The 14,992-nt window shown below is 51.4% G+C and overlaps 1 protein-coding gene across 1 annotated transcript; it reads left to right on the top strand.

Annotated features, from left to right (window-relative positions):
* Positions 1–3,827: 3,827 nt before the first annotated feature.
* Positions 3,828–4,671, top strand: LOC147975936 (uncharacterized). The gene is made up of 2 exons (XM_087519692.1): positions 3,828–4,110; positions 4,187–4,671. The coding sequence occupies exons 1-2, from the start codon at positions 3,828–3,830 to the stop codon at positions 4,669–4,671; spliced, it is 768 nt and encodes a 255-aa protein (XP_087375818.1).
* The last annotated feature ends 10,321 nt before the right edge of the window (positions 4,672–14,992 follow it).

The following is a 14,992-nucleotide window of genomic DNA, read 5'->3' on the forward strand; positions in this document are numbered from 1 at the left end:
TGTGAACCCCTGTCCCAGAGGAGGGGGTGGCTTATATAGACTACGCCAGGACCCCAGCTCCCCTCCGTTACACAGGGTTCAATGTTCATAAAGGAGGGGCGTTACTGGTAACGTCTGTAGTAAAGTGTTATAAATGCCCACAAAGCTATGGTTTAAGTCTTGACTGTTGCAGAGTGGAGAGTTTCTCATCTTCTGGTGGTCGAGTGTCTTCAAGGTGGTCGAGTGAGCACATCTTCATGGTCGAGTGGACGATGGTTTCTCTTCGACTGCTTCTGATCCTTTGCAGAGACGTCCTTGGGAAGGGTATGTCGGACAGGTCCATGACCCTACCCTAGGTACATAGCTTCATCATTAGCCCCCGAATGGATCAGGGTTTGAGTGGGGAAGGAGTTGGGAACACTTCCGACCCATTCTTTGTGTTACGAGTATATCCTGTTCTGGAACAATGAGTTGAGGTGTCGACGTCGACTCCTTTCTCAGTCGCCGTGGTCCATTCGTGGTTTTTGTCGAGTGAATTTTCACGGTAGAATTCCGAATGATGATGCAGAAGATGTTTGTCTTCAGTCTGACAGGTTGTTCTGCTCTCCGCGGATCTCGCGGGATTCGAATTTTGGGAAGTGCGCCAGACGGATGGAACCGAGGTTATCGGGGCGGATTAGGCAAGTCTCCTCGATTCCCGTGCCACCTTTTTCGCCACGTATTGCGCGCGCGCGACTGTTGCGGGATTTGCTTAGATCGCCTGGGTCCACTAGTCAGTCACTCGGATGATGACCTTATAAAAGACCCCGGACCAGGCCTCTGCCCCGTGCGCTCCCATTCTCTCTTCTTCTTCTCTCAATCTCTCCGCCACGCTCGCTTCCGCCCTCGTCGCCGGACCTTTACTCGAGCTCGACCCGCCACCATGGGAAGAAGAGGACGGTGGCGCTGGAACACGCAAAGAAGGCGACAACGAAGGCGAAGGGCAAGCGGACCAACTGGGGCGGATCCTCGTCGAGATCCGGCCTGCCGGTGGGCTGGATCCAGGGCGACTAGATCCGCTCGACAATCACCCAGGACGACCTCGACGACTTGGTGGAGGGGGGACTAATCCCCCACAAGTCAGCACGGCTCCCGAGGAACGAAACCGAGCTGCAGCCGAGGGAGGGTGAGTGTGTTCTCCTCGCCACCCACGTAGACCGCGGATTTTCACTGCCTCCCCATCCTTTCTTCCGGGGTTTTTTGAACTTCTTTAGGGCTCAACTCCACCATTTCACCCCAAACACCATAGTCTAGTTGGCCGCTTTTGTGTCGATGTGCGAAAACTTCTTGGGTTGTCAACCGCACTGGGGCCTTTTCAAACACATCTTCACCTGCCGATCCCAGTCGGTCAAAAAGGCCAAGTCGAGTGACGAGAAGACACAAGTGATCCAGATGTGCAGGGGTCTAGGGATCCAAGAGGAGAAAGAGTACTTTCCCAGCCATGATTCTTCCCGACTCGGTTCGGGGCTGGCAGTCGACTTGGTTCTACTGCAATGATCAGCCGACCCCGGGCCAGTCGACTGGACTTCCTCCTTTTTCTTTGGCTCGAGTGGAGAAGCCCGCCTCCCTGAAGGTAGTTCCGGAAGAGAAGGCGCAGGTCAAGGTGCTGGTCGAGCGGGTCGTCCAGCTTGTCCGCGACGGGGTGACCGGGATGGACCTGCTGGAGGTCTTTCTCGGTCGACGCATCCAACCTCTTCAAGCGCGCGATCATCCGATGTGGATGTACTCTGGGCTCGAGGATTCCACTCGGATCCACCCGAAGGACGTCAGTGAGGATACCTTGGAGAAGTGGTTGATGGGGATCACCAGCAACAAAGACAACCCTCGGGGGTCTAGGAGGGTGATTCCATTCGACAACTCGCACCAGCCGGAGCAGGTATAATTCTGTCTTATCAAGTATCTTTTCGATTCACCGAGTGACATCTTGTTTATGGTCGATTGAATTTCCTTTGGTCGTTGTCCTTTCAGGCTCTCATTGACATGTACTCAATGCCCAACGGAGTGCAGGACCAAGAGGCTGAGGAAGAAGGGAGCGGTGGCGAGAGCAGCGAGGAGCATTCGGAGGCCGAGGAAGACGAGGAGAGCGACGAATCGACTGGTGACGAAGAAGTCGACTCGCCTCCTCGCAGGGAGAGGAGATCCAAACAAGCCCACGACCCGGCGAGTGCTCCAGACTTAGTGGCTGCGCCGACTGGTCCATCTTCGAAGTGTCCTAGGACGTCTTCCCCGACGCTGACTGAAAAGGCTCCAAAGCAGTCCAAAGTTGCGCCGCCTCCAGCACCGAAAGCCACCTCTTCCAAACTGCCAAAAGCTTTGCCCAGGATCAAAGTGACCGTTCCTACTATCTCCGGGTAACCATCTGACTTGTCTTTTTCGTCGACTCGATTAACCAAACGTAACCGATTGAATACGGGTCTTTGCAGTGCTGCTATGTCAGGAACCTCTTCTTTCCAGTACCGAGACGAGGAAATGGAAGATGTGGTAACCTCCAACCCAGGTATAAACTCTTGTGATCTTGTTCTGGATTCTTTGGTCGAATGCGTTCGAGTGGTTCACTTGGGGTCGAATGATCTGCCTTGCAGCTCCACCCAACATCATTGATCTTCCAGATGACGATGAAGATGTGGCTCCTAAGCCCAGGAAGAGCAACAAGATAGCAGCTGGCAGGGTGGCTCAGCAAGAACTAACTACAACACCTCCCGTCCGTCAAGCTGAAGACGCGGGCAGGGCCTCTGTGACGTTCGCTGCCCCCTTGTCGAGTGGGCATCCCGCACCGTCAACTGCACCTGTGATTCCTTCAACCGTCCAACTCCACGCCACGGAGCTCCAAGCCGCCGCACCTGGGTCGTCTGCACACTTTTTCACCAGCTACCCCGTCCCGGACAACCAGTCGGAAGCGGCTGCGGAAGCCATCCGACAGACTGACATGATTATGGAGCGGGTGAAGACGGTGCACGAGAACAGCCAGGCTGCCTATGACGCCAGTGCCGCCCTTCGGGCCAATGTCTAGGTGAGTAGACTTTCCGACTGTTTTTGTTCTTGAAAAATCTTCTTCTGCATAATCTCCTATTGTTTGCATCGAATTAGAGCACCCACTGGGTGTTTTGTTGTTTTTGGTAGTTTTGCTCTTCCACTCGGTCTGGGTCAGTGGGATCAGAACCGGTGGGGGCACGCTAAGTGCACCCACTGGGTGTAGTCCCCGAGACCACGGTCGACTGCTGGCAGTCGACTGGGGTCTGAGTTCTTCTTTCTTTTCTTTCTACTCCTTACACTCGACTCCGACGGGCCGGTCGAGTAAGATCCGAACCGGTGGGGCACGCCAAGTGCACCCACTGGGTGTAGTCCCCGAGACCGCGGTCGACTGCTGGCTGTCGACTGGGGTCTGAATAGCTTGCTGCCCCCCCTTTTTTAACCTGGTCCGAGCGGACCGGACGAGTTGAGTCTTAGTCGGTGGGGGCATGCCAAGTGCACCCGCTGGGTGTAGCCCCTGAGACCGCAGTCGACTGTGTGCAGTCGGCTGGGGTCTAAATGGACTTCTTTAGGTTTTATTCACTCGGAAGTGAACCACCTTTGATCCTATCGATTGATCTGTCTTTTTCCTTCTGTAGAAGTCTTGTACTCTTATTTCCAAGTTTGCTGAACTCGAGGAGAAGCAGAGGCAACTCAACTTAGACTTGGAATTGGCTCAGCAAAATCTGGAAAAAAGCTCAAGACGAGGCCGCTAGTATGGAAGGTAACTGATTGTCGACTGACTCGCAATATATCTCTTTGATCTCTTCTTTGATTCGATTGCTTCTTTTGCAGAGAAAATGAAGTTGGCTCTGGAGAAGAAGGACTCGGACCTCGCCACCGCGCAGAAAGCAGCCCAAGACAAAACCTCTCTCGCAGACAAGAAGCTTGCTTCAATCGGAACGCTTGAAGGAGAGGTGAACAAATTGAAATCTTGTCTTAATGAAGCTAACCGCGAAGTGACCAGTTTAAAGAAGGACAAGGTCGTCCTGAATGAAAAGTTGGCGTCTGCAATCCGCAAGAGGAATGACACAGAAGCTTATCTGAGGACTCTCGCCAAGAAGCTTTATCTCGCGCTGGAAGGTATTTCCTTTAATCCGGCTGTGTTGATGCTTGCGATCAGATCTTACTCGGTCGATTGACTAACTTTTGGCTGCAGAACTCTGCCAACACTTCGACGAAGAAACTGGAAGGGTCGAGACGGGTCTGGACCCTATCACTTCCCCAGTGCGAGACGAAACTGCGATGAACATGCTCCGACTGGAGTCCCGTATCGCCAGTGCCACAAGCTACCTCGCACGCCTGAAGGAGGTTGTCTCTCGAATCGACTCATCGCTTTGGCCGGGGGCGACGCTTCAGAATGACCTGGAATCCTTGATGACTCGACTGAACGAGATCCCTGACCGAGTGCAAGAATGGAAGAAATCATCTGCCCGGTGCGGTGCTGATGTTGCGCTGTCCTTGGTGCGAGTCCATTACAAGGAGGCTCGTGAAGATAAGCTGGCTGCGATCAAAGTCGCTAACACCAAAAAGCACGACTTACAGTCCTTCATGGAGACTTTCATCGCTGCCGCCACTCGGATTGCTGATGGGATCGACCTGGACTCATTCATGGAGCCTGCCAGCCCTCCTCCGGCCGAGTGAACTGACTCATGAAACCTGAATACGCTTTAAATTTGCCTCGGAATGCCGAGTGATTGTTGTAACCGTTGAACTCCTTCGGGCTTGATGCCCGAGTACTTTTGATTTGCTGCTCGGAACCTTTAGGATTTATCTGAATTTGGTTTATTTCTAAATGTGCTTGTGTTTGTCCTTGAATGCGCTTCGTCGTCCTTGCGGATAGGGATGGAGCGGACGTTGTATTTGTGTCGCAGCTCCGAAGGAGAAGGTTGCAGTCGACCTGCACCTCGTCGTCCTTGCGTATAGGGATGGACCGGATGTTGTATTTGTGCCGCAGCTCCGAAGGAGAAGGTTGCAGTCGACATGCACCTCGTCGTCCTTGTGGATAGGGATGGACTAGACGTTGTATTTGTGTCGTAGCTCCGAAGGAGAAGGTTGCAGTCGACCTGCACCTCGTCGTCCTTGCGGATAGGGATGGACCGGACGTTGTATTTGTGCCACAGCTCCGAAGGAGAAGGTTGCAGTCGACCTGCACCTTGTCATCCTTGCGGATAGGGATGGACCGGATGTTGTATTTGTGCCGCAGCTCCGAAGGAGAAGGTTGCAGTCGACCTGCACCTCATCGTCCTTGCGGATAGGGATGGACCGGACGTTGTATTTGTGCCGCAACTCCAAAGGAGAAGGTTGCAATCAACCTACACCTCGTCGTCCTTGCGGATGGGGATATGTTTCAACTTAGGCGAGTACTGGACTACAGCTAAGCTCCCGAGTGAGAGGATTGCTCTCCACTCGGTAGGATTTTTTCGAACTTAGGCGAGTGCTGGACTGCTGCTAAGTCTCCTAGTGAGAGAACTTAGGCGAGTGCTGGACTGCAGCTAAGCCCCCGAGTGGGAGGATTGCTCTCCACTCGGTAGGATTTTTTCAAACTTAGGCAAGTACTGGACTGCAACTAAGCCTCCTAGTGAGAGAACTTAGGCGAGTACTGGACTGCAGCTAAGCCCCGAGTGGGAGGATTGCTCTCCACTCGGTAGGATTTTTTTCGAACTTAGGCTAGTACCGGACTGCAGCTAAGCCTCCTAGTGAGAGAACTTAGGCGAGTGCTGGACTGCAGCTAAGCCCCCGAGTGGGAGGATTGCTCTCCACTCGGTAGGATTTTTTCAAACTTAGGCGAGTACCGGACTGCAACTAAGCCTCCTAGTGAGAGAACTTAGGCGAGTACTGGACTGTAGCTAAGCCCCCGAGTGGGAGGGTTGCTCTCCACTCGGTAGGATTATTTCAAACTTAGGCGAGTACCGGACTGTAGCTAAGCCTCCTAGTGAGAGAACTTAGGCGAGTACTGGACTGTAGCTAAGCCCCCGAGTGGGAGGATTGCTCTCCACTCGATAGGATTTTTTCAAACTTAGGCGAGTACCGGACTGCAGCTAAGCCTCCTAGTGAGAGAACTTAGGCGAGTGCTGGACTGCAGCTAAGCCCCCGAGTGGGGGGATTGCTCTCCACTCGGTAGGATTTTTTCAAACTTAGGCTAGTACCGGACTGCAGCTAAGCCTCCTAGTGCGAGAACTTAGGCGAGTGTTGGACTGCAGCTAAGCCCCCGAGTGGGAGGATTGCTATCCACTTGGTAGGATTTTTTCAAACTTAGGCGAGTACCGGACTGCAGCTAAGACTCCTAGTGAGAGAACTTAGGCAAGTGCTGGACTGCAGCTAAGCCCCCGAGTGGGAGGATTGCTCTCCACTCGATAGGATTTTTTTCAAACTTAGGCGAGTACCGGACTGCAGCTAAGCCTCCTAGTGAGAGAACTTAGTCGAGTACTGGACAGCAGCTAAGCCCCCGAGTGGGAGGATTGCTCTCCACTCGATAGGATTTTTTCAAACTTAGGCGAGTACCGGACTGCAGCTAAGCCTCCTAGTGAGAGAACTTAGGCGAGTACTGGACTGCAGCTAAGCCCCCGAGTGGGGGGATTGCTCTCCACTCGGTAGGATTTTTTTCAAACTTAGGCTAGTACCGGACTGTAGCTAAGCCTCCTAGTGAGAGAACTTAGGTGAGTGTTGGACTGCAGCTAAGCCCCCGAGTGGGAGGACTGCTCTCCACTCGGTAGGATTTTTTCGAACTTAGGCGAAATGGATTCGCGACTAAGCCCACCCACTGGGGGATTTCAGAAGTAAATAAGAACAACACAATCAAATGAGAGAACCATAAGCTCTTGTCTTTGATAAACGAATTACAAAAGGTGTTTCTTATTACATTTTATTCGAACGAGTGCTTAAGTATAAAAGGGGCGGAGCAGCTCTGCGTTCCAAGCCCATGGCTCGTCTTTCTGATGCTCAATACTGTAAAGATGGTATGCTCTTTTGTGAAGAACTTTGGTGACGATGAAGGGGCCTTCCCAAGTCGGGGCGAGCTTGTGTGGTTTCTGTTGGTCCACTGGAAGAACTAGGTCTCCTTCTTGAAAGGCTCGACCCCTCACATTTCTGGCGTGGAATCGACGCAAGTCTTGCTGATAGATGGTCGACCAGATCAAAGCCATCTCTCTTTCCTCCTCCAAGAGATCGACTGAATCTTGTCGGGCCTGTTCTGCTTCCTCTTTGGAGAAGAGCTCGACTCGGGGTGCGTTGTGGAGCAGGTCACTTGGCAGAACAGCTTCGGCTCCATAAACCAAGAAGAAAGGGGTTTGTCCAGTCGACCGATTAGGGGTTGTCCTCAAGCCCCACGGAACTAACGAAAGTTCATCAACCCAAGCACCTGCTGTGTGTTTGAGATCACGCATCAGTCAGGGTTTCAGTCCTTTGAGAATTAGGCCATTGGCTCTTTCTGCTTGTCCGTTCGACTGCGGGTGAGCGACCTAAGCATAGTCGACTCGAGTGCCCTGAGATGCGCAGAAAGCTTTGAACTCATGATGATGCTGTGTGGAACTCCATATCTGAATGTCAATTCTCTGATAAAACTGACAGCGGTGCTTGCATCAAGGTTCTTGATAGGTTTAGCTTCGATCCATTTGGTAAACTTGTCGACTGCAACGAACACATGAGTGAAGCCGCTCCTGCCAGTTCTCAGTGGTCCAACCATATCCAGACCCCAAAGAGCAAAGGGCCAGATGAGGGGGATGGTCTTCAGGGCTGACGCCGGCTTGTGAGACATGTCAGAGTAAAACTGGCAGCCTTCACATCTGTCGACTATATCTTTCGCCATTTCATTTGCTCGTGGCCAATAGAATCCAGCTCGGTATGCTTTAGCCACGATGGCCCGAGAGGACGCATGATGACCATAGGTCCCCGAGTGGATGCCATTGAGGATCATTCGACCTTCTTCTGGTGTTATGCATTTCTGACTGACTCCAGTCACACTTTCCCTGAATAGCTGCCCTCTTATCACAGTAAAGGCCTTGGATCGATGGACGAGCCTCTTCTTCATCTTCTGGGAGTTCTTTCCTGAGGATGTACGCAATGTAGGGCACCGTCTAGTCGGGAGTAATGGCCAAAACCTCCATGATTAGGTCGACCACGACTGGGACCTCGACTTCGGGCGGATCTGTGGCGCTCTTAGGTTGCGGGGGCTCTTCAGTAAAAGGATCTTCCTGAACTGTCGGCGAGTGGATATGCTCCAAAAATACATTGCTGGGAATGGCTTCTCTCTTGGAACCTATCTTTGCCAAATCGTCGGCTGCTTGATTTTTCAGTCGGGGTATGTGGTGAAGTTCTAACCCCTCAAACTTCTTCTCAGGCTTTCTCACCGCGTTGCAGTACCCAGTCATGGCTGGGCTTCTGACGTCCCACTCCTTCATCACTTGATTAACTACCAAATCTGAGTCGCCATAGACCATGAGGCGACGGACGCCGAGTGAGATGGCCATGCGCAACCCATACAGGAGTGCTTCATAGTCTGCTTCATTGTTGGAGGAATCAAAGTGAATCTGAAGGACATATGTGAGCTTGTCTCCTCGGGGGGATACCAGAACTACTCCAGCACCAGAATCGTTCAGCATCTTGGATCCGTCAAAGAACATGGTCCAGTGCTTAGAGTGAACTTGAGTCGGCAGTTGCTGTTCGATCCACTCGGCGAGGAAATCTGCTATTGCTTGGGACTTGATAGCTTTCTTTGCCTCAAACTTGATATCCAAGGGAAGGAGTTCCATCGCCCATTTGGCCACTTGACCAGTTGCATCTCTGTTGTGCAGAATCTCTGACAATGGAGCGTCGCTGACGACTGTAACAGAGTGATCCGAGAAATAGTGTGCAACCTTCTTCGTGGGCATGTAAATCCCATAGACAAGCTTCTGATAATGAGGATATCTTTGCTTTGACGGGGTCAGGACTTCAGAAATATAATAAACTGGGCGTTGAACCTTATAGGCTTTTCCTTCTTCTTCCCGCTCGACCGTAAGTACTGTACTGACGACTTGTCCAGTGGCTGCTATATAAAGCAGTAGAGGCTCTTTGCTGATTGGAGAAGCAAGCACCGGCTGGGTGGAAAGCAGGGCTTTTAGCTCTACAAACGTTGCATCGGCTTCTGGGGTCCACTCGAACTTGTATGATTTCTTCATCAGTCGGTAAAGAGGCAGCGCCTTTTCACCGAGGCGAGAAATGAATCAACTTAGGGCGGCCAAGCAACTAGTAAGCTTCTGGACATCATGCACACGCACAGGGCGCTTCATTCGGAGTATAGCGCCTACTTTCTCTGGGTTAGCATCGGTTCCTCGTTCGGAAACAAGAAAACTGAGTAACTTTCTGCCTGGAACTCCAAACGTGCACTTTGATGGATTGAGCTTGATATCATACCTTCTGAGGTTGGCAAAGGTTTCAGCAAGGTCAGTCAGTAGGTCGGAACCTTTACGTGACTTGACCACAATGTCATCCATGTATGCTTCCACATTCCGACTGATCTGAGTGAGCAGGCACTTCTGAATCATCCGCATGAATGTGGCTCCGGCGTTCTTCAAACCGAATGGCATTGTGACATAACAGAAGCACCCAAACGGGGTGATAAAAGTTGTCGTTATTTCGTCGGGTCCATACAGACGGATCTGGTGGTACCCGGAGTAGGCGTCCAAAAAGGACAAACGCTTGCACCCTGCAGTCGAGTCGACTATCTGATCGATGCAAGGGAGAGGGAAATGATCTTTCGGGCAGGCCCGATTGATATGCTTGAAATCAATACACATACGAAATGAGTCGTCTTTCTTTGGGGCCATGACAACATTGGCTAACCACTCAGAGTGATAAATCTCTCGGATAAACTCAGTTGCCAAAAGCCGAGCCACCTCTTCACCGATTGCCTTTCTTTTCTGGACGGCAAACCGTCGAAGATGCTCTTTAACTGGTTTCACCTTCGGGTCGACTCTCAAACGATGCTCAGCTAGTCCCCTGGGAACACCCGGCATGTTAGAAGGCTTCCATGCAAAGATGTCCCAGTTCTCACGGAGGAACTGGATGAGCGCTTCTTCCTATTTGGAGTCGAGTGTGGTTGAAATGTGAGTCGGAGCAGCATTGGGATCTGTCGGGAGAATGTGGATCGACTTTGTTTCACCAGATGACTGGAATGCTGAATCTGTGGCTGGCTTCTTGGCTCGCAGCAAATCACTCGGATCTGCATTTTTCTGGTATTCTTGCAATTCTACCACGGCCATCTGGGCATCGGCGATCTTTGAGCCCTTCTGGAAGCACTCTTCTGCCTTCTTCTGATTACCAGAGATAGTGATCACTCCTCTAGGACCAGGCATCTTCAGTTTGAGGTACACGTAACATGGTCGAGCCATAAATCGTGCATAAGCTGACCTGCCCAGAATTGCATGATAAGCACTCTGGAAATCCACAACTTCAAACGTCAACTTTTCTTTGCGGTAATTTTTGGAATCACTGAAAACCACGTCGAGTGCAATCTGACCGAGTGATGTAGCCTTCTTGCCTGGAATGACCCCATGGAAACTCATATGGCTTACACTGAGTCTGGACATCGGAATGCCCATTCCTTTCAACGTTTCTGCATACAGTATGTTCAGACCACTGCCACCGTCCATCAGGACCTTTGTCAGTCGAGTGCCTTCAACCACCGAGTCGACCACCAGTGCTTGCCTCCTGGGGGTGGCGATGTGCGCTGGATGATCAGACTGGTCGAATGTAATGGCAGTCTGTGACCACTTCAAGTAACTGGGTGTCGCCGGAGTGACCATGTTCACTTCCCTGTTGATAACTTTCAATCGACTTTTGCTCTCAACATCAGCAAAAATCATTAGAGTGGAATTCACGTGGGGATAACCATCATCATCCTCACCCTCATCCTTAGCCTTGTCTGCTTCTTTCTCCTTCTCCTTGGGTTGTTTCTCTCGGAACTGCTAGATTAGGAGGCGACACTGCCGAGTGGTGTGCTTTGGGTAAATGAAGTTACCTTCTTCATCTTTTTTGGTGTGGATATGGCACGGTAGATCCAACACGTCATTTCCATCTTGATCTTTTACTTTCTTGGGGTTCCATGGCCCTTTGGGCTTCCCCTTGAACTTCCCTTGAACCACAGCCAAGGCTTCACCCAGAGCAGCTGGCTCGGCCTTGCGCTTCTGTTTCTGACTAGGGTTTCCTCCTCCGGCTTCATGGGCGACTGCTTTGTGCTTGCCGCTCCGGAGTCGCTCTTCTTCTTCACCATTGGCATACTTGGTGGCGATTTCCATCATCCGAGCCAGAGTCATATTTCCTGTCCGGCCGAATTTCATATTCAACTCCCTATACCTGACGCCTTCCTTAAAGGCACAAATTGCCTGATGATCTAACACATCTTCTACTGTGTGGTGCACGGTGATCCATCTCTGGATATAATCCCTCAAAGTTTCATTCGGTTTCTGAACACAACACTACAACTTTGTCAAAACTGTCGGCCGTTTGCACGTGCCCTCGAATGTTCTGACAAACACTCGAGCGAGATCTTCCCAAGTATAGATGCTGCCAGGTGCTAACTGATTCAGCCACGCTCTAGCCGAGCCCTCTAACATCAGAGGAAGGTGTTTCATGGCCACTTCATCATTGCCGCCACCATCTGGACAGCCACTCAGTAGTCTTCAAGCCAAGTGTCAGGCTTGGACTCCCCGGTGAACTTACTAACTCCAGACGGCAACCTGAAGTTGGGGGGAATCACCGCAGCTCTGATAGCTCTGCTGAAGCACTCTGAACCAGAGACTTGCACCCTGTTGCTGGTTTGTGGACCTCCATCATGGCCCTCCCGGTGAGCTCTGTTCCTATTGACCAAGCCCTGCACGAGGATAGATCTCTCATCAAAACCTGGCTCCCTGGGGTCGATTGGAATACCTCGCCCAACACTGTGAGGGCGTCTGTCTTCATGCTGCCGAGGCACGTACGACCCGCTCCTCAGGGGAGGCATGGGCACTCAATGGCGATCATCACGATCGACTCGGCGATCATACTGCTCTTGGTTTCTGTACTGATCTCGTCGATCCCCACGTCCCTCACACCTCGGAGGCGATCTTGGGCTATGGGTCGACTGAACTGTGTCTGCCATCACGGATCTGCTGTGGATCCTATCCCGCGACTGAGATACAACTGTATTCTGCTCTCCCGCCGCCCGGAGCAAGGCTCGGATCTGCACCAGACCTCGACCAGCTTCTGACTGGGAGGGCTGGATCGACTCCACTATCCGGGCAGTAGCAGCTAGATTCTGGATCGGGGTTCGGTATACCTGAGTTGGAGGTGGAAAAAGTTGGCGTCGACTGGACTCGGGAGCACGTTGTCGAGCACGATCGTCGAGTGTGCACTGGAGGTTCTCCAGTCAAATGCGCTCAGCCAGATTGGCCAATCGCACCTGCTCCAAGGCCTGGGCCTTGGGGGTTTCTCCAACTATAGGAGTGTGCAGGGCATCCATGTTCCGGCGACGAAGTTCTTCCCTCTACTGCGAGGAGAGAGGTTCGGGGCGGTATTCCTCATGAACGCGCGACGGATCGCCGTTCCCGTCACCTCCGTCTTCACGATTGAAGCTAGGAGGACTGCGTGGTCCATTGACCATCAGGACTTCCATCGCCGAGTCACTGCTGCCGCACTCAGATGCGGTCTCTACGGAGCCAGTCGACAGATCGAACAGGCCGTAGAGAGATTCGTCGGGCTCGATCGCCGCGACTTGAGGGGTGGCCCATTGGCGGGCCACCGCATGCTTTACCCACCGCTGAAGCCTCGACCGACCGGTGCGCCTGCTCCGGCGGGTCGCAGGGGGGAGCTGCTGGAGTCGACTGGTACTGGGTCGATGGTTGCCGCAGGAGGACGCCGCAGACGCACGCGCAAAAGTGCACCGCCCTACGGGTGGGGAGCGCGTCGGCGTTGAGTGGTGCCTCCTGGAGCCAAGCGGAGTCATCGGCGACAAACACGAGCACGCCGAGACGGATCTCGCGGCCCTCGGCCAAACCTCCACCTGGAACCATGATGAAGGGGATCAGAAAAATTGCAACTTCTCCAATGAGTCGCTAAGACACCTGCCCCACTGTGGGCGCCAACTGTCATGGATCTAAGACTGACAGTAGAATGGGGGGTAAGTATGAGTAGGCAAGATCCTAGCTATGGAGTAGTTGTACACACGAGTTTTACGAGTTCAGGCCCTTCTCGGAGGAAGTAACAGCCCTACGTCTCAGTGCCCTGAGGCGGTCGACTGGATTATATGTGTGTGTGTGAGTTTACAAAAGTGTGAACCCCTGTCCCAGAGGAGGGAGGTGGCTTATATAGAGTGCGCCAGGACCCCAGCTCCCCTCCGTTACACAGGGTTCAATGTTCATAAAGGAGGGGCGTTACTGGTAACGTCTGCAGTAAAGTGTTATAAATGCCCACAAAGCTATGGTTTAAGTCTTAACCACTGCAGAGTGGAGAGTTTCTCATCTTCTGGTGGTCGAGTGTCTTCAAGGTGGTCGAGTGAGCACATCTTCATGGTCGAGTGGACGATGGTTTCTCTTCGACTGCTTCTGATCCTTTGCAGAGACGTCCTTGGGGAGGGTATGTCGGACAGGTCCATGAACCTACCCTAGGTACATAGCTTCATCAGGTGGCGAATGGTAAAACCAAGGTTGGGCATTGCTGGAGGAGTTTTATTCAAGGCGAACTGTCAATGGGTTCCCATTATAACCCAACCGTGTAAGGAATGCAAAATCCGGGAACATACCACCGATATGACGGAAACTAGGGCGGCAAGAGTGGAACAAAACACCAGGCATAAGGCCGAGCCTTCCACCCTTTACCAAGTATATAGGTGCATTAAGATAAACAATATAATATGGTGATATCCCAACAATAAACAAGTTCCAACAAGGAACGATCTCCAATCTTCACCTGCAACTAGCAACACTATAAGAGGGGCTGAGCAAAGCAGTAACATAGCCAAACAACGATTTGCTAGGACAAGGTGGGTTAGAGGTTTGACATGGCAATGTGGGAGGCATGATAAGCAAGTGGTAGGTATCGTAGCATAGGCATAGCAAAAGAGCGAGCATCTAGCAAGCAAAGATAGAAGTGATTTCAAGGGCATGGTCATCTTGCCTGCAAAGTTCTCAGAGTTGCCTTGATCCTCGTGAGCGTACTCAACGGGCTCCTCGTTCACGTACTCGTCTCCCGGCTCTACCCAATCAAGAAAAACAAACAAAAAGGAACACAATCAACCACGTGCAATGCTCAAGCAACATGATGCAAACATGGTATGATATGCGGGATGTGATATGTGATGCATATGCATGATTTGGAAAGGAATGATTGAACCTGGACTCAACTTTGAAATCCAAGAGTTCCACTGGAAAGAGGGGTTAATTTCGGTTGAAATCGATATAAAGATCACCGGAAACGGATGCACGGTTTGGAAATGGCAAGCAAAACAAATATGGCACTGGTTTGCGATTAACAGCACGTAGCCTTCTAAATGCATCAAGATAAATAAGCTACTTCACTCAAACATGACAACAAAATACATGGCAGGGACCCACTCATGATGCTTGACAAAAGATGAACACTGATCTATGACTAATTCACTCATTAACAGGTTCAAACAAGCATGGCAAAATTGCAAAAGATTACTGGTTACAGACTTAGTGAAATTAACAGCATGTCAGGAATTTAACATCAGGAAGCAATGTTTAGAGAACGAAAACTACATGCTACAGGAACATATCATAACAAAGCAAGGCATGGTATGAAGCTACTCTAAGCATATAACAAAAGTCCCTTAGTGCCCATGAGCCAAAAGGGATCAGAAAAATACAATTGCAAGCATGTGAACATAGCAAAAACATAAACAGATTCAGACTTAGTGAAAAACTGGAGCATGGCAAAACAGATATCAAGTAGACATGTTTACGAGCTCGATGCACTCACCACGAGGCAT

The sequence above is a fragment of the Triticum urartu genome, chromosome 4A (assembly GCF_056163025.1).
Source record: "Triticum urartu cultivar PI428250 chromosome 4A, HENAU_Tu73, whole genome shotgun sequence".
NCBI classification, from domain to species: domain Eukaryota; kingdom Viridiplantae; phylum Streptophyta; class Magnoliopsida; order Poales; family Poaceae; genus Triticum; species Triticum urartu.